This window comes from Arabidopsis thaliana, chromosome 3 (genome assembly GCF_000001735.4).
Source record: "Arabidopsis thaliana chromosome 3, partial sequence".
Taxonomy (NCBI): domain Eukaryota; kingdom Viridiplantae; phylum Streptophyta; class Magnoliopsida; order Brassicales; family Brassicaceae; genus Arabidopsis; species Arabidopsis thaliana.
In genome coordinates, this window is record NC_003074.8 from 21588834 (window position 1) to 21606616 (window position 17783).

Here is a 17783-nt window from a genome sequence, read left to right on the forward strand (position 1 = left end):
GTAAGATCTGAACCAAACCAAAACTAATACAAATCAAATTAGTTCGACCAGTGTTAAATTATCTCAAATCAAACTAAACTGATACTGAACCAAACTCGATTCTTAACCAGAATTTGACCTAACCAGACTTTAAAAGGGTTTAAGCCGGCTGATATTTTGAGTTTAGCCGGTTTAGAACGGTCAATGTGAGTCTAAAGAAATTAAAACAGATTTCCGGTTTACGGTGACACCGGTTTATCAAACAACATCATCGAACTTTAGAGGAGCTCCAACGGACAGAACCTCTGACTTCTTCTTCTCACACTTGTGCATCAATTCATGAAGTTGTTGCTCTATTCCTTGGAGTATGATCAAACCAGACTGTTCTTTCTCCTTCTTTTCTTTCACATGGTCCAGCTTCTTCTCTAACCAATCCACCTTAAATCCCGCATCTTTCAAGTATGTCAACGCAATGTCTACTTCCACAAGATCTTCATTTGAGAGCTCCTGGAGAGATTGGCACATCGTCTCAATTACGTTGACAAGGAAATTCATGAATGTTTTCCTCAGATGTTGGTTCTTTACTTGGAATCCTACTGCAATGTCTGGATGTTTTTTAAAAATACGTCTCACAGATTCTACCTGCAAGTGTAAGTACAAATATACAAAGCATATCAGCGAGAACATTCTTTGGAGATCTGGATACATATGATCTTGAGGTCATTCTTAAGTTTCTTTACCTGTGAAGGAAGAACTTGAAACCCATTAACATCAATGCTTTCCTTCACTTGTTGAGCCACCTCTTGAGTCTTGTTGATTAAATCATTAGGCTGAATAATTTCCTTCACTTGTTGAGCCACCTCTTGAGTCTTGTTGATTAAATCACTAGACTTAATAATTTCCTCTGATTCATCTAGTGTGCCAATAACTTCAAGAAATTCTACTTCAGCAACAATCATGACTTGTCCATTTACCAAAAATCCACCATCTTTGGCATTAAGTTCGGTAAGTAGAAGCATGTTTTCAAAACCCCATCCGGGAGCATTCTGATCAAACCAGCGCTGCGTTTCTGTAACAATTCATACTCATTACTTAATCAACCACAAATAAAGCTCTGATGAACTATATGCGCCGTAAGAGTAAGATTTAAACAACCCAACTACACACAAACATAATCAAAATGACCTTAAAAAAAACGAATCAACTAGTAATGAGCAAACTTAAGTAAGAATGACCTTGTTGTACAGAGAGTTCTTGCGAAAGCTGATTTACTATACATGCACGAAATTTGACGTATCTTCTCCATCCAGAAGGCAATGATTTAAAATCAGCAACTTCTAAATACAAAGAAAGGTAATCTGCTTTATATCCCTTAGGAAAGGCAACAAGACGCCTGCAAGAAAACCCAAAGAAAAAGAATTGTCAAACTCGATATCACCTAAGCCGACTAGCAAACATGAACACGAGGTACTTTTTTTTTACCATTTGCAGTCACCAATCACGACTGGAACAGAATGACATCTCTCAGAGTTCAAAGAGGAGAAATTCTTTATCTCCCAACAAAACTTCTTATCAACTGCCTTCGCCATTGGATTTTGTTGTAATCAAACTAACCTACACCTGGAGAAAGAGAAAACCTCTTTTAACTGAATGTCACACACATGTATATATATTCAGAAAACCAATTGACCCCAACGAAAACACACTCGCGAGAAACAAAATAAGACCAATAAAAAAACCTAAGCATATGAAGTAGGAATTCCTTGCGATTGAACTACATGCAAGAATATGAAGTGAATTGCACACACAAATTTGTAAACCAAACAAATCAATCAATCATCATGTGATAAATTAAATCTCGATGAACAAAAACCAACATACATCTCAAATAATCACCATAAACTCGAACAAAGAGGAGAGAATAAAAAACTGAAGGAAATCTAGTAGTGGATTTACCTTTTGAAAGTTGAAAGTTTGTTAGCGAGTCGCTAGCTAGGGTTTATAGCTTTACTCTTTTGTACCGCGATGGCGCGATATATATGGGAGATCAGTTAAGATAAGGACTGCGCGTTTACGCGTTCCAAAAAATAAATACATAAAATAGATTCGTTAAATCAAAACTTGGATTAAATAATTAAGATGCGTAGATAATTCTGATAAAGTAGTACGCACGCATTTTCAAAATAAAACTTGCAAAAACCTTAAGAGTAAAGCGTTAAGACTTATTTGATACTTGATTCACAAGTAACGACGAGAGAAACCTAAAATCTCCAACACAAGGAAGGTGCTGAAATAAGGAATGGAGAAGTAAAAAGACTAATGATTTATGATTCATGCATTCAAACAACATCCCTGAAACTAATTCGAACTTTAGAAGCCAAAGCGGCAGCTTTCTCTTTCTTAAGTTCGGATTCCAAATCAGACAAAGCCAGCTTTCGCTTCTTGATCTGTTCCTCGAGTTCTTTGATCCTGGGACCACTAACTCTCTGTTACTCCTTCTTCAAGTAAGCCTGAAGCAACTTCTGACGCAACCAAACCACTTTCAAGCCTGCTCTAGTAAGACCAAAAAGCGTATTCGATATGCAAGTCATTATGTTGAATTTGTTTTGAGTAATATAGATTCTATACTCTCTATATATGATCAACTCTTTACAGAAATCAAGAGAGTTACATTTTACAACATTGTGGATATATACAACACAGGGTCTCTTTTATCTTCCTAAGTTTTAAGAGGACTCATTAGCAAGAACATCCCACAACACCAAGTAAAACCAAACTCCAAGTGTCTTAAAAACACAAGAAGCATCAAACAATATCATCGAATGAGATAGGAGCTTTTGCAGTCGACACTTTTGCCTTCTCCTTCTCAACCAGAGCTTCCATTTCTAAACACTTCTGCTTCATGTCCTTCAACTCTTCCTCCATTTCTTGCAGCCCAGTCTCACTAGCCTCCTCATTCTCCTTCTTTTCTGACACTTCATAAAGTTTCTTCTCCAACCAATCCAGTTTAAATCCAGCATCTCTCATGGATCCCAGTGCATCGTAAGCATCCAACAGATCATCCTTTGACATTTGCTGAGGTAACTGGCTCAGAGTCTCAATCAGACTGAGTAGTAGACTCATGTAACCTGTCCTGAGATTTGGGTTCTTTGGACGTAAATCAGATGCAAGCTCTGGGTGTTTTGCAAACATACGACTCACAGATTTTGCCTGTGAGTGAAAAAGGTGAAAATGAAGTAGAATGCATATCCAAATAGAAGTTCCCGGAGACACCACAAAAGCACCATATCATAGAACAAACACATCGTGTTTTCTCTCGTGGATAAAATTTCTACACAAAATGATGTTATTTTCTTACTTGTGAAGGAAGGAGTTGAAAGCCATTAACATCCACAGTTTCCGTGATTGTTGAAGTTTCCTCTGTCACATCTAATTTGCCAATAGTTTCAAGAACTTTGATCTCGACAACAATCTTAAGTTCCCCGTTTAACAGAAATCCGCTATCTTTGGCATGAATTTCATTTAGGGGACACATGGATGAAAGACCCCAGTTGGTAGTCTTCTCATCAAACCACTGTTCTAGTTCTGTAAAATCAATCACACACAAAAAAAAATAATAATAAAAAAAATTAGAGAGGAACTCTTGCAAAGCTAGCAGTGGTAATAAGTTCTTACCATTAAGTTTTGACTGAGAGAGTTTATCTGATAATTGATTTACTAGAGTTAGACGAAATTTAGTGTGTCTTCTCCATCCAGAAGGCAGAGAAGTAGGAACAGCAACACCAAGAAACAAGGACAAAGAATTAGCATTATTATATCCCTTGGGATAGGCCCGTAGATGCCTGAACAAAAATAAAAGAAAACAAAAGATATCAAGGAAACCTAAAATAGACTAAAAACATAAGAAAAATTCTTACCATTTGCAGCCACCAACGACAAAATGATCAGAATAAATGAGGTCAGATAGCAAAGAGGCGAAATTTTTAATTGTCCAAGTGATCTTCTTATCGAATTGCTTCCCCATTGATACTTGGTGAAGCTTCCTCTGCAATCAAACTAACAGAACATTTAAAAAATTAAAAAGCAAATCAAAGAAAAAACTAGCACAACATGAAGAGAAGAAAACCCTTGGAATCCAAGCTGAGATCTCAACTAACAATATCAAGCAGCATATCTATATATATGGTTTCGAAGCCTCAAAAGTTTGATGATTTGTTAATCATTTAGATTACGTACATGAGGGATACGAATCGCTTGCGGATCCTCTTAGGGTTACTTGGAGCATGGGCAACCTAGATTCTGTCTTTGGGGAAAAGGGATAACTTTTGAACGAATCTTCTTTCTCTTTCTTTCCATCTCGATGAGATTCTTCTTCTTCCTCGTTCTTATCTCGACCATATTCTTCAGACTCTCTCATGTCAGCTACTTCTTTCTCCTCTCAATTTATTTCCCTTATTTTCTCTCATGTATTTTGATTTTGGTACTTTTTTTAGACAAAGCTGTGATCATATTTTTTTTGTCATCATAACAGTAACTCAGATATTAAAAATTTGTAAAAAGAATTTTGATGAAACAATGATAGCAGAAACTGTTCCAAAAAGGTGAAATAACGTAGCAGTTGTTAATTTATCTAAACAAAACCACAATGCAAACGAACAGACCAAGGAGAATAAAATCTCTATCTCAAAAATATTAAAAAACATCATTGAATGATAGAGGAGATTTTGCAGCAAAGACCTCTGCTTTCTCCTTCTCCAGCTGAGCTTCCAGGTCTAAGCATTTCTGTTTCAAACTTTCCAGCTCTTCATTGATTTCCTGCATCCGAGTTTCACCAGCCTCCTCTTTATTCTTCTTTTCTGATATCTCAACAAGTTTCTTCTCCAACCAATCAACCTTAAATCCAGCATCAGTTATGGATCTGAGTGCAACATATCCCTCAGCTAGATCAACCTTGTTGAGCTCCTGAGGCGACTGGCGCAGAGTCTCAATGAGACTGAGTAGCAAGCTCATGTAACCTGCCCTAAGATTTGGGTTCTTTAAACGGAATTCAGATGCAATCTCTGGGTGTTTTTCAAACATATGCCTCACAAAGTCCACCTGAGAGTTACAAAATAGAATCCATAAATATTGAACACATCATGTTGTCTCTTGTTGTTGAATATATTCTACACAAAACGTTAGTAGCATTCTTAATTTTAACCTGTGAGGGAAGAAGTTGAAAGCCATTAAAATCCATGCTTTCCATTATTGTTGAAGTTTCCTCTGACACATCGAGTTTCCCAATAACTTCAAGAACCTCTATCTCGGCAACAATCTTGAGTTCTCCATTAACCAGAAACCCGCTATCTTTGGCATTGATTTCATTTAGAGGAAACATGGATAGGCGACCCCAGCGAGGAGACTGCACATCAAACCACTTTTGTTCTTCTGTAAAATCAGAAACAGAATTTATATAATCACTCCATTTACGTGCAAACAAAGGACTAAATGAATTATATATGTTTCTGTGGATTGAACAACAATGCTAACAACTAATACAACAGTAACACCATGATCCCACACAAACACCCTTGAGCAACATTTAACTCAAGTCCCAAAACGAGTCTCACAAATCACCACTCACCAGATATACGATGTAGCAAAACAAAATGTTTGTGTTTGTGATCATTAAAATATATTTGGAGAAAACAGTAGTGAGAAGAAATAAGTACCATTTTGTTTGGAACGTTTCACCGAATTTTGATTTACTACATTTAGGAGATATCGGGCATGTCTTCTCCATTCGGGTGACAATGATTCATAATCAGCTACTTCCAAATACAGAAATAAGTAATCAACATTATTTCCCTTGGGATAGACAAGAAAACGCCTGCAAAAATAAAGTCTAATTAATAAGAGAGTCAGCAAAACTGTGTAGAGGATCAATCACCGAAGGAAAACGCCTTACCATTTACATCCACCGACGATGAATGGATCAGAATAAATTTTCTTTGAATGTAAAGATGAAAAATTCTCGATAGCCCAAGTGATCTTCTTAGCAAGTTGCTTCCCCATTGATCTTGGCAAAGATTATTCTGCAACCAAAATACCATAACGTGAAGAGAAAAAAAAAACCTAAAAAACTTTTTTTTTTCTTGAATTATAAAACAAAACCCTAGAAATTAATTTGATAATCTATCAACAATCTCAAGCAGAGTAACCACAATTGAAATTAAGATTTCCATATGGAATCGAAGTCTTGACAAGTCTAAATGCCACTCTAACACGATTTCTTACCGTATAGGGTGAAATCAATGAGCCTTGAATCCTTTTTTCTCCGTAAAAGGTTTAGATGAGGAGACTCCGTTGTGGTACTTAATGGAAAATTGTTTTTTTTTTTTAATTGCGACTGTGATTTAATTAAGTCCTAGAGCCACTCTATTGGCAAGTCATCTAGTGGCTAGTACCCACTTGATGATATTATTTTTTTCGTTACTCTATCTGTTTTAAGTTTTTATACTAAGATTGCTGTAAAAAAAAAAAGTGTTCATACTAAGATAGGTTACAATTTTTTTCATCAAGATTCATATTGTATAATCCATGTGATGAGAGATTCTTTGCGCAATTTTTCACAATATGTAACAAAACTAGATATGTGAACTCTTAAGTGCTTAAGATCGCACGAGAGAGGATTTTTAGCAACAAAATCCTCTGCTTTATTAGCTATCAGTTTTAATCTTGAGACCTGATGAAAACATACCATAACATATTTCCAATTCACCACACTGTTAGGATACAGAGCGATTACTTTGTCATCAAGAAATTTATCTTTATAATTTAAACCCATTGGTTCACTAGAACAAAAGGAAGGATTCCATTAATATTGCTTCCACTTTAAAAGAAGACTAATAAATTCAGAGCTAAGACACAGCAAAAACACCAAGTATATTATCAATCTAAAGGTTCTGTGAACACAAGAACATCAAACAACATCTTCGAACGATAGAGGAACATTGGCCTCGGACACATCTGCGTTCTCTTTCTCAAGAAAAGCTTTCAGCTCTAAGCATTTCTGATTTAATTTCTGCAACTCTTCCTCCGCTCGTTGCAGTCGAGCCTTACCCGTCTCTACTTTCTTCTTCTTTGCCTTAACTTCCGCAAGCTTCTTCTCCAACCAATCCAATCTTAAGCCACCATTTTCCACGTATGACACTGCAACGGATGCTTCGTCCAGATCATCGTCAGTGAGCTCCTCAGGTAACTGGCACAACGTCTTAATTAGTCCTAGGAGGACAGTCATGTATGTTGACTTCAAGTGCCGATTCTTTGGACGGAATTTTGATGCAAAGTCTGGATGTCTTTCAAATATACACTTCACAGATTCTACCTGCCAGTCAAATTTGAAGATGCATAAACTATATGTCATAGAAGTTTTTAGAGACATGAATACATACTATATTACTATGACATATTCTAATCTTGTGTTTCTTACCTGTGAAGGAAGAACTTGAAACCCATTGACATCAATGCTTTCCTTTACTGGTGAAGTCTCGTTGAGAGAATCAAAAGACACTGCATCATTATCATCTAGCTTTATCTTTTTCAGAGGTTGGTTTGTCTCTTCAGATTCTTCTGATACATCTAACTTGCCAATAACTTCAAGATCATTTATCTCCACAACAATCTTGACTTCTCCGTTCACAAGATACCCAGCATTTTTGGCATGAAGGTTGGGAAGAGGGATCATAGATGTAAAACCCGAGCCAAGATTTCTTTGATTAAACCAATTTTGTTTCTCTGTTCACGAAATATATAGAAACTCTAATCCAAACAAGCAATAAAATTGCACAATGCATAACAAGAATCTTGCAGCAGCACAAAGCCACATGAGTGTCCATGACAAGTTGTAGAATCATAAAATATCCTTTATAATATAAAGTTTAGAAATAAAGAATTATCTCCTCGTTGGGAGAGTTTGTCCGTAAGTTGATTTATTATAGTTAAGGAGAATTGTGCATATCTTCTCCATCCACAAGGCAATGCTCTAGCATCATCAACCACCAGATACAGAGACAAACTATTATTAAATTTATTTCCCTTTGGATAGGCCAGAAGATGCCTGCAAACAAAAAGCAGTTGCAAAAAAAAGTGGATGTCCTCGTAAACCTAAATTGGACTAATACAGTTAGAAAAAAAGTTTTAGTTTCTTAAGTACCATTTGCAGCCACCAATCACAAATGGATCAGAATAAATTTTGTCATATTGCAAAGTGGAGAAATTCTTAATCACCCAAGTGAACTTGTTATCAACTTCTTCACTCTCCATTAAAGACTCCTCACAACCAAACTACCTTTAAAACAATGCCACACACCCAAATTCATGTTATATACCAAAGGAAACACATCTCGAGTAACAAAATAAAAACCAAAACCTAAAATTCCACTATGGACTCTAACTGACATGATATCCTCAACGCTAGTAATCTTAGCTTCCACATAAAGACGTCAAGGTCGAACCAAACGCTTTAAAAAAAACTAAACTCTACCTTAATGAGAAGAGACAATGAAAAGGGTTGTTCTAAGACAACAGTCAACGGAGACTAAGGGAAAAAAGGGTTTCAGACTCTGAACGCTTACATGAATGCAAATCAAATTTTATTAGGAAAGTGAATCACTTTTATATGGCTTAGGAAACATGACTTGAAAACTAGAGTAACTAATGTTGTATATAATTTAATGCATACTATAAATAATCAATAGTTTCCCCAACCATGGTGATTTACCAGGGATACTCTGTCTCTCTTGTTACTCAGTTTCCAAAATTTCCATATTCAAAAATTTAGATTGTATAATTTAAACACACTTTAGTTTGGATATGATCAAGGGTAGTTACTTGATACAGTTTAGCTCCTATATTCAAGGGATTGCATATATTTCATTTTCAAGGGATTAACTACTTCTTCTATGTTCTGCTTTGATTTATTGATTTCTTCTAGAAAACACATCTTAAACTTTTCTAAATTTAATGTTGGTTAAAGTAATTTAAAAAAAAAACACTTCAAGCGCACAATGCTTTAGCACAAAATGCCTAAGAAAGAACTCAAGACATCAACCTATAGAGGATCTCCACAAAATGTCTCTGCCTTATCAGAGGGCAGTTTTTCAAAGCCTTGTCTAAAACATCTTAAGAACATCATTGAACGAGAGAGGAACATTAGCGGTCAAGTCATTTGCTTTCTCCTTGTCTAGAATATCTTTCAGGTCTAAGCGTTTCTGATTGAGTTTCTGCAAATCTTCCTCTATTTGTTGCAGCCGAGCCTTACCATTATCCACATTCTTCTTCTTTTCCTTTACTTCCTTGAGCTTCTTCTCCAACCAATCCACTTTAAAGCCACCTTGTGACACGAATAAAACTGCAATGGATGCTTCATCCAGATCAGTATCAGAGAGCTCCGCAGGCAGTTGGCACAGCGTTTCAATTATTCCGAGGAGTACATTCATGTATAATGTCTTCAGACATGGTTTCATTGAAGGGACTTCTGATGCAATGTTTGGGTATATTTCAAATATACGCTTCACAGATTCTACCTGTGAAAGAAGAAGAAAAAAATATCATAAAAGCTTTAGAAGCCCTGAATACATACAGAAACATTTTGTACATCAGAGTATTTAAATACAGAAAACCACAAAGAAGTATACTCGCATTAATCTTAAGTTTCTTACCTGTGAAGGAAGAACTTGAAACCCATTGACATCAATGATTTGTTGAGTCTGTTTGAGTAAATCAATAGAGTTGGCACCATCATTATTTGATGTGCCAATAACTTCAAGAGAAACAACCTCAATAACAATTGTTATTTCTCGGCAAATCAGAAACCCTGCATCTCTTGCAAGAAGGTTGAAAGGGGGTGGTACTGTTGGATAACTACAAGCGGGAAGATTCTCATCAAAGTATAGGTCTGAATCTGTAGCATCACCACAAGTATTAAAACATCAATATCACATTAAAACTAATCTAAATCAGTCACTCATTTTGCAAAAAGTATAAATAGAAGAATAACCTGTCACAATGGAGCGTTTATGAGAAATTCCATTTACTATAGTTAAGCGAAGTTTTACATGTCTTCTCCATGAAGAAGTCAGTGATTGACAAGAATCAGCAACCCCCATGTATTGATAGAAGAACTCATAGTTAGTTCCCTTTGGTAAGGCTAGAAGACGCCTACAAAAAAAATCAAATCACCAGAACATAATTAGATGAAAAGTACGTTTGGAACAAAAGTTGGTTCAGTTTTTACCATCTACTGCCAGCAATCAGAAAGGGATCAGAATGACTCTGCTTAGGATAAAAAACGTTGAGATCCTTTATCACCCAGACAAATTTCTTGTCAACTTCCTTCTCCATTATATTACTCGCAATGAAACTACAACAGCATGAAGAGAATTAAACCAAATTCATGTACCTACCAATCAAAGTATCAAACACACACACTCTCCAACAAATTCTTTCTTAGTTTAACAAAGATTTTACTATGAACTCAAAGACATATGAAGTTTCAGCCAGCAGTTTAAACTACTTAAAACTAGTTGACCGTAGTTGAGGAAAAGAAATATTCTAAGACATGCAAGATTAAGGGAATAAAGCGATTACCCTTGAGAGGCGAGTTGAAAGAGAAACAGCGACTCAGAAGTCAGAACTCGTACCCACTTTGTCCAAGTTAGTCCAAGTTTGTCAGAGCTACGAACCCAATCCAAAAACCAAATTACTTGGATCGAATAGTTCAAAAACGAGATTCAACCATTTTTATAACATTAATCCTCTAAACCAAAAAAAGGGAGATATCCAATTCCAATAAGGAAAGAAACTAAAATCCCTTCTTTGGAATTGACTTTTCCAATAAGGAAAGAAACTTGGACTTGAGATTCTGTTTCCTTTTTTCTTGGTGAATAGACCTTCCAAGGCTTTTTAGGTCCTTTTGTGTTAAAGAGAGGAACAGGATGCCAAACGTTTTCAAAAGGGGTTGCCAATTTCTTTTTTGATTTTTTTTTTTTTAGTAAAGGATACAGATTTTTACAGTAAACTTAGGAAATATTTGTTTAATTTAATGAAGATAACTGACGCTTTTATATATATAATCTTGCAACAATTTGTTCAAGTCATACCCTTACAAAACAAGTAACTAAATATTAGAGCAGAAGTGAATAAAAGAACCTAAAAGATTTTCTTAGAAATACTATGTTACATCTCAATGTCTTCTAGATCTGGTAAAGGGAACCTAAGAATAGCTGCAATTCCAGTATGCTGTGCTAGTTGTTCCCCTGAAGCATGCATTGACGAAAATATAAAAACCTCTCCTCCTGAATCTTTCACCGACTCCACAAAATCCACATACTTCTTCCTTGTTTTCACGTCAGAGTTCCTAAATAGCCCATCTATAATGAGAAGTGTTTGGATTGCCATTCGTTCATGAGCAACTTCCACATGTTTTGGTCCATAACATGCTCTATTTGGATCATTCGAAAACATGGTGAAGAAATCGTTGAGAGCTTTGACCTCTTTTGCTGCTTTAGTATCTTTGATCATATTCATCACGTTAGGGTCATGCAAAACCTCGCTTAGGCTATGTTTATATCCTGAGTTTGTGTGCACCAGAATGAAACGTGATTTGTTCTCAAGAATAGGTCTCAACTGTCTTCTCTCTGCTTCCAACAATAGGTGGCGATGAAACTGATCTTTTGTAAACCCGGGACTTGCAATCACTGCGCATCGAACCACACTGAAGTCAACGTGTTTCAGAAAGGCTTGCACAACATTCTCAAAGAATTTCTTCAAAACTGACTCGTAACCAGCCGTTCCAGCTCCATGCTTCCAAGGAATCGATGTTTTTATTCGTGCACCGCAACTTTTTACACTTTTGCCGGCAAGGAAGATTTGTGCCAGTCCTTCTTGCATTAGAACTACAGCTAAATCAGCACTAGCTGCAAGATCTGAGGCCTGCTTGAGTGTATCAAGAGCCAGTGAGTCCCAATTTTCCTTTCTCAATAAAAAAGGTCGTTTAAGCTCAATCTCCAAAGTATGGAATGCACCAATCCTTACATGCTCGTTCTCCATGATATTCTTCCCGCGTATGCGCATAACATCGCCGTCTTTGTCATAGTCCACCTCCTCAACTTGTACTTCTAGCTTAAGTTTAACACGTTCAGTCCGGGTGAAAGATCTTTTCTTTCCAAGGTATTTGCTTTCTATTCGACTTAGCGATGGAGTCGAGTCTCTTCCTTCACCACCAACTTTTCTGAAAGTGATAGCCATTACACTATCCTCCGGGCCAATCAGGTTATAAGTATACCAGAGATCATCCGAGTCCTCTGCCATCATCTTAACGCTTCCGGGTCCATTACGAACAAAATCCTTGCGAATGATTTTCATCTTTCAGGATTTTTGAAGGTATTTTCCACTAACAGAATCTGAAGAATAAACTGTCGATCGGAAATTGTGGTAGGGAATGAAGAACAATCAATCGCTCTGACAAGAAGAGAAGAAAAAATAAAAACTTAAAGTAAACTTTTGCTTAAATTAAGCTGTTATTGATCTGAAGAAATAGACTTGATCTCCTGAGATATACATATTTATAGCTAGCTATAAAGCTTACATAAGTCGTCTAGGAAAACTAGGAAACGTATTTTCCTTTTCTACATTGTTAAGTATTGGGGATAGAGATTAATCTCATTAGGATTATTCCTATATATCTTCTGATTATGTCCTATATTTTAGGGACTAGAGTATATCTTATACGATGTCTCTCTTGTATAAATATTATACTTTGTGAATCAATAAAATCAAGTTAGTGCAATATCTAATTCTACATAGTTTCTTTATTTCATTAGAGCATCCTTATCCATAGGTTGTTAACAATATCATAAGAACTATTAAAATATTATATTAAACAAAATAAGAATAAAAAAATTAAAAAAAAGTATACTTAAGAGATGAAAAATGGCTCTTAGCTAAAAGTTTTTAGATACATTCTCTCTAGCCTTTTTAATATTTAAACATTATTTTGTATATATCAAAATTGTTTATAATTCTATGTAAGAGTCGATTGATAAAGATGGTCTAATTTCCTTTTCTTAATTTTTGACGTAAATTAATCAAAATCACGTGCTGCTCACATGTTGTTCTTACTATTTTGCTCACTTCTTGTTGTTCTTAGGATATCTTTCGAAATCATTGGAAGATATGACACAATTTGAATGGATATTAATCATCATCATTTCCTAAATCTTTTTCGGTAGTTTGTATGAGATTAGAAGCGGCTACTTATTATCTTGATAAGGTTAATATAAAAATAGACATAAAAAGAGAAAAATGGAGGAGAAACATAATGGTTTAGCACAATCGAAAATAGAGTACTACTCTGTTTCTCACTTGATCCTTCACTTTCACTCCATCTCCTTTTCTCAAATCCTTCCTCATGTTTTTGCAGCACCACTATTCAAGCCTTAAATCTCATGACGGTAGAGAAAAATGGAAGTTATGATCCAAGCTTAGTGATTTCCCACTTACTCAACAAAAGAGCCATGTTTTTGGATATGAGAGCGAGAATGTGAGATTAGTCAAGAAACTTAAAATATTTGTCCACTTGTTTTATGGTGATTAGTCTTGTCACTCTCAAAACACATTACTTTAACAGCAAGAAACTCAATATTTTCTAGAAGAAACCTAGAACTTCCTCTTGAAAACATTGTTGAAAATTTCCAAGATATGTCTCTTTTATCTTCCTTAAGTTTTAAGAAGACTATCATTACGAACCTATAAACGAACAGACCAGCACACTAAGCAGAACCAACCTCCAAGTGTCCTAAAAACACAAGAACATCAAACAACATCATCGAATGAGAGATGAGCTTTTGCAGCCGACACCTTGGCTTTCTCTTCCTCCACTAGCGCTTCCATTTTTGAACACTTGAGCTTCAAGTCCTTCAACTTTTCCTCCATTTCTCGTAGCCGAGTCTCACCAGCTTCATCATCCTCCTTCTTTTGTGCCACCTCATAAAGTTTGTTCTCCAACCAATCCAACTTAAACCCTGCATTTTTCATACATCCAATTGCAATATATACGTCACACAAATCATCCTTGGAGAGTTCTTGAGGTGACTGAGATAAAGTCTCAATCAGACTGAGTAGCAAACTCATGTAACCAGTCCTAAGACTTGAGTTCTTTGGGTGGATTTCAGATGCAATCTCTGGGTGTCTTTCAAAAATATGGCTAACAGATTTTGCCTGCCAAATGAAAATACAAGTATAAATTCGCATCCCTATTCAAAGACAGTTTAGGAGACATGCACCTCAAAAAAGAACCATATAATAGAACACTATCTATCTACACACAAAGTCTGTAACATTCTTAAATTGTATTTTTACCTGTGAAGGAAGAAGTTGAAAGCCATTAACATGTATGGTTTCCTTTACTGTTGAAATACCTTCTGATACATCTACGTCTCCAATAACTTCAAGGATATCTATCTCGGCAACAATTTTGAGTTCCCCGTTTACTAGAAATCCACTATCTTTGGCATGGATTTCATTTAGGGGAAACATGGATGGACAACCCCATTTGATTGAGTCGTCAAACCACTCTTGTACTTCTACAAAATCACAAAACATAATCAACATTTAAATGCATCTAATATATCACACTACTTGAACTATGCTCTAGGCAAATAAATAATCACCATTTGGTTGGAAGCTTTTTTTCGAGTTTTGATTTACTAAAGTTAGGGTATATCGAGCATGTCTTCTCCATCCAAAAGGCAATGATCCATTATCGGCGACTTCCAGATACAGAGACAAGTAACCAATAAAGTTATATCCCTTTGGATAAGCAGTTAGACACCTGCAAGAAACACAAATAATATAAAAGAATCAGCAAAACGAAGAAGAATATAATATCCCCTAAACCTAAATCTTCTTACCATTTGCAGCCATCGACGACAAAAGGATGCAGGGATACCCTCAAAAGGAGAATCATCTCCGTAATCAAATTCTGGCTCCGACTCCTCTTCATACGCAGAATAATCACTCATGTAGTTATCTGGATATGAATAATCACTATCATATTCGTACTCGCAGTCCTCTGATACGCGTTATCATGCTGCAGCAAATCCTCTTTATATGCATGACGATCGTAATTCATAAATCTTCTTTAGTGCTTCTTCGTCAAAAAAGAAAATCTTCTTAATTTCCATTACCATCCTCACAACGCTGTTCCCCATCGAAATTATAGGAACCTCTCCCGTTCAAACTGCAGAATGTAAAAAAGAAACCAGAAATCAGTACTTTTAAAAGGAACATTGTTTAAAATCAAACGGAGAAAAAAGAGATTATACATACCAAGCTAGCTAGCTAGGGAGTTTTATCTAATTCGTGAGTTTCTTCAGAATGCAAGAGATGGATATATATAGGATGATTAATGATTGATACCAAAAATAAAGAAGGTGTGCGAATGTAAACAGCCTTTGCTCATCGTAACTTGACACTCTGCCATAATATGCAGAAAAAGCATGCGTCTCGAGAGAAGTGCTTGAATGCGAACAGCCTTTACATCAACGTGTTTATTCTGCATGAATATGAACCAAAATATGACAATATCAATGAATATTAAAGAAGTCTACGTCGAGCCACGAGCCATGACTCTTCAAGTGCCACACCTCTGTTTATAGCCCAAAGAGATTACTTTTTTTCTTTTATCTTCAAGATTAGTGTCACAATTGTATAACATTCCTTCACAAAAATATGAAAACTTTCCACATAAGAGGATTCATTTCAAAACATGCCAATGAACCGAGTGCTGAAGAACTTCCAAAGAACAAATCTTTGCTTCAGACGCAAGAAAATAAATATGTCGTCAAGAAACTAAGTGCTAAATCAAATGTGGTAGCTGAAACTTGCTTGATAAATCATAGCGTACAAAGGTGGAAACTTCAAACATAAGTTCAATTACCTTACAAGAGCAAATCTTATTTTGAAACCAAGGGAGAAACTAAGATATCAGAACACCAAATGCCTAAGAACTCAATGCATCAAACAACATCTTCAAATGATAGAGGAGTTCTTATAGCTGACAACTCTGCCTTTTCAGTATCCATTAGAGCATCTAGCTCTGTACACTTTTGCTTCAATTTCAGTAAAGTTTCCTCTGTTTCTTGGAGCTTGGCCAAACAAGACCGCTCTTTCTCCTTCTTATCTCTTACTTGGTCCAACTTTTTCTCCAACCAGTCCACCTTGAACCCCGCATCTTTCAAGTATGTCAGCGCGATGTCTGCTTCCACAAGATCTTCATTGGAGAACTCTTGCAGTGACTGGCACAGCGTCTCAACAAGGCTGAGAAGGAAATCCATGCATGCTTTCCTCAGATATTGGTTCTTTGCACGGAATTCTGATGCAATGTCAGGGTGTCTTTCAAATATAAGTCTCACAGATTCTACCTGCAAAAGAGAGAAAACATAATTTTACAATGCATATAAGATAACATTTATTTAGATATTTGGAAATAGACGAAGACATGATCTCGTCTCTTGTAAAGTAACAAGAAGTTTGCAGCATTCTTAAATTTCTTACCTGTGAAGGAAGAACTTGAAATCCGTTGACCTCCATGCTTTCCTTTCTGGGTGAAGCTTCCTCAAGCAAATCACTAGACACCGCACCATCATCATTAAGCTTAATCTTTTTCAGAGGTTGGGTTGGATCTTCAGATTCCTCTGACTCATTTAAGGGGTCAATGAATCCAAGAGCATCTACCTCAGCAACAATCATGAGTTCTCCATTAACTAGAAACCCTTCCTTTTCGTCATGAAGTTTGGTAAGGGGAAGCATATATAGGAAACCCCAACCCCACATTTCCTGATCAAACCAGCGATGTGTTTCTGTAACAATTCATTCTTCGTTAACCAATATCGAAAACAGTACTCCTTATCAGTGTTGACAACTTGGCAAAATATAGAGTGATGAATATCAGTGTTAAGAATCACCTTTCAATACCGAGCGTTCTTCTCACACCTGTTTTACTATATATAGCCGAAGTTTTACGTATCTTCTCCATCCAGAAGGTAGTGATTTAAAATCAGCGACTTCCAGAAACAGAGACAAGTAATCGCAGTTGTTTCCTTTTGGATAGATAGAAAGACGCCTGAAAAAAAAAGAAGAAACGAGTCAATAAAACCTATATTTTTTGAGTTCGACAAAAACTTTTAAAAGGTAAGTTTCTTATACCATTTGCAGTCACCAATCTGGAATGGAACAGAATAAAACTTCTTACATTGCAAAGAGGAGAAGTTCTTTATCACCCAAGCGAACTTCTTACCAACTTGCTTGGTCATTGATGTAGTAAAAGATTCTTCCTGATCAAACTGCAGGACCTGAAGAAAAAATAATAAGTTCATCACACATCCACAAAAATCCAATAGATCAGTGGCAAGGAAAGAGAGAGAGAACACACAAACTTCGTAAACCAACAATGTAGTACTAGTGTAAATAGAATCATATAAGTTGAATTACCCTGTGTGTTCATTAATATTGATATAATAGAATCAAATTATAGGTATGGAAAGAGAGAAACATTCAGTGTCGCATGCAGAAACGAAACGGAGGCAAAGAAAAAAAGAAAGCTATGTTTACCTTTCAGAGTCTTGAGGCAGTTTAGTGTTTTTGAGGAATTCTATCTGCCACAGATAGATATACGAAATATGCATGAGTCTCGATTGATGTGCGCGAATGAAAACAGCATTTGTCCCTCGTGACTTGATACTCTGCCATAATTTCGAATTATT

At 36.1% G+C, this 17783-nt stretch overlaps 8 protein-coding genes and 1 pseudogene across 12 annotated transcripts; all 9 read right to left on the reverse strand.

Moving 5' to 3' along the window:
• Positions 1-237: 237 nt before the first annotated feature.
• Positions 238-1568, reverse strand: AT3G58340 (TRAF-like family protein; the record flags this gene model as incomplete). 2 transcript variants are annotated; one of them, NM_001339918.1, is made up of 5 exons in its annotated part: positions 238-621; positions 720-851; positions 882-1048; positions 1215-1372; positions 1462-1568. In NM_001339918.1, the coding sequence occupies 5 exons, from the start codon at positions 1566-1568 to the stop codon at positions 238-240; spliced, it is 948 nt and encodes a 315-aa protein (NP_001326530.1). The 2 variants fall into 2 exon arrangements, with proteins under 2 accessions (NP_001326530.1, NP_191393.1); NM_115696.1 differs by having other exon boundaries at positions 720-1048.
• Positions 1569-2261: 693 nt separating this feature from the next.
• AT3G58347 lies at positions 2262-2553 on the reverse strand (annotated as a pseudogene). Its single transcript has one exon.
• A 22-nt stretch (positions 2554-2575) lies between these two features.
• Positions 2576-4129, reverse strand: RTM3 (RESTRICTED TEV MOVEMENT 3). Of its 2 annotated transcripts, NM_115697.1 has the most exons (5): positions 4106-4129; positions 3897-4035; positions 3655-3821; positions 3338-3564; positions 2619-3189 (listed from the first exon to the last, which is right to left on the reverse strand). In NM_115697.1, exons 2-5 carry the CDS (start codon positions 4001-4003, stop codon positions 2785-2787), a joined length of 906 nt encoding a protein of 301 aa, NP_567063.1. In that variant the 5' UTR covers positions 4004-4035; positions 4106-4129; the 3' UTR covers positions 2619-2784. The 2 variants fall into 2 exon arrangements, with proteins under 2 accessions (NP_001319792.1, NP_567063.1); NM_001339919.1 differs by lacking the exon at positions 4106-4129 and having other exon boundaries at positions 2576-3189; positions 3897-4105.
• Positions 4130-4671: 542 nt separating this feature from the next.
• On the reverse strand, positions 4672-6033 carry AT3G58360 (TRAF-like family protein; the record flags this gene model as incomplete). The annotated part of the gene is made up of 4 exons (NM_115698.1): positions 4672-5076; positions 5180-5406; positions 5691-5848; positions 5927-6033. The coding sequence occupies 4 exons, from the start codon at positions 6031-6033 to the stop codon at positions 4672-4674; spliced, it is 897 nt and encodes a 298-aa protein (NP_191395.1).
• Positions 6034-6940: 907 nt separating this feature from the next.
• Positions 6941-8283, reverse strand: AT3G58370 (TRAF-like family protein; the record flags this gene model as incomplete). Its single annotated transcript, NM_001339920.1, has 5 exons — positions 6941-7345; positions 7451-7510; positions 7589-7761; positions 7917-8077; positions 8174-8283. The coding sequence occupies 5 exons, from the start codon at positions 8281-8283 to the stop codon at positions 6941-6943; spliced, it is 909 nt and encodes a 302-aa protein (NP_001319793.1).
• A 682-nt stretch (positions 8284-8965) lies between these two features.
• On the reverse strand, positions 8966-10775 carry AT3G58380 (TRAF-like family protein). Its single transcript, NM_115700.3, has 5 exons — positions 10609-10775; positions 10256-10381; positions 10019-10179; positions 9681-9922; positions 8966-9545 (listed from the first exon to the last, which is right to left on the reverse strand). Exons 2-5 carry the CDS (start codon positions 10360-10362, stop codon positions 9132-9134), a joined length of 924 nt encoding a protein of 307 aa, NP_191397.1. The 5' UTR covers positions 10363-10381; positions 10609-10775; the 3' UTR covers positions 8966-9131.
• A 421-nt stretch (positions 10776-11196) lies between these two features.
• On the reverse strand, positions 11197-12501 carry AT3G58390 (Eukaryotic release factor 1 (eRF1) family protein; the record flags this gene model as incomplete). Its single annotated transcript, NM_115701.2, has 1 exon — positions 11197-12501. Exon 1 carries the CDS (start codon positions 12382-12384, stop codon positions 11197-11199), a length of 1188 nt encoding a protein of 395 aa, NP_191398.1. The 5' UTR covers positions 12385-12501.
• Positions 12502-13833: 1332 nt separating this feature from the next.
• Positions 13834-15022, reverse strand: AT3G58400 (TRAF-like family protein; the record flags this gene model as incomplete). Its single annotated transcript, NM_001339921.1, has 4 exons — positions 13834-14238; positions 14380-14603; positions 14691-14851; positions 14931-15022. The coding sequence occupies 4 exons, from the start codon at positions 15020-15022 to the stop codon at positions 13834-13836; spliced, it is 882 nt and encodes a 293-aa protein (NP_001319794.1).
• Positions 15023-16037: 1015 nt separating this feature from the next.
• Positions 16038-17396, reverse strand: AT3G58410 (TRAF-like family protein; the record flags this gene model as incomplete). 2 transcript variants are annotated; one of them, NM_001339922.1, is made up of 5 exons in its annotated part: positions 16038-16442; positions 16576-16880; positions 16924-16942; positions 17014-17143; positions 17227-17333. In NM_001339922.1, 5 exons carry the CDS (start codon positions 17331-17333, stop codon positions 16038-16040), a joined length of 966 nt encoding a protein of 321 aa, NP_001326114.1. The 2 variants fall into 2 exon arrangements, with proteins under 2 accessions (NP_001326114.1, NP_191400.1); NM_115703.1 differs by lacking the exon at positions 16924-16942 and having other exon boundaries at positions 16576-16857; positions 17227-17396.
• Between the last annotated feature and the right edge of the window lie 387 nt (positions 17397-17783).

Coding starts and splice junctions, on each gene's coding strand:
- RTM3 (NM_001339919.1), bottom strand. CDS start 4,003: ATGGGGAAGCAATTCGATAAGAAGATCACTTGGACAATTAAAAATTTC. Junction 3,822..3,896: donor GTCGTTGGTGGCTGCAAATG/GTAAGAATTTTT, acceptor ATTTTTGTTCAG/GCATCTACGGGCCTATCCCA. Junction 3,190..3,337: donor TTCAACTCCTTCCTTCACAA/GTAAGAAAATAA, acceptor TTTCACTCACAG/GCAAAATCTGTGAGTCGTAT.
- AT3G58380 (NM_115700.3), bottom strand. CDS start 10,362: ATGGAGAAGGAAGTTGACAAGAAATTTGTCTGGGTGATAAAGGATCTC. Junction 9,923..10,018: donor TAAACGCTCCATTGTGACAG/GTTATTCTTCTA, acceptor GTGATGCTACAG/ATTCAGACCTATACTTTGAT. Junction 9,546..9,680: donor TTCAAGTTCTTCCTTCACAG/GTAAGAAACTTA, acceptor CTTCTTTCACAG/GTAGAATCTGTGAAGCGTAT.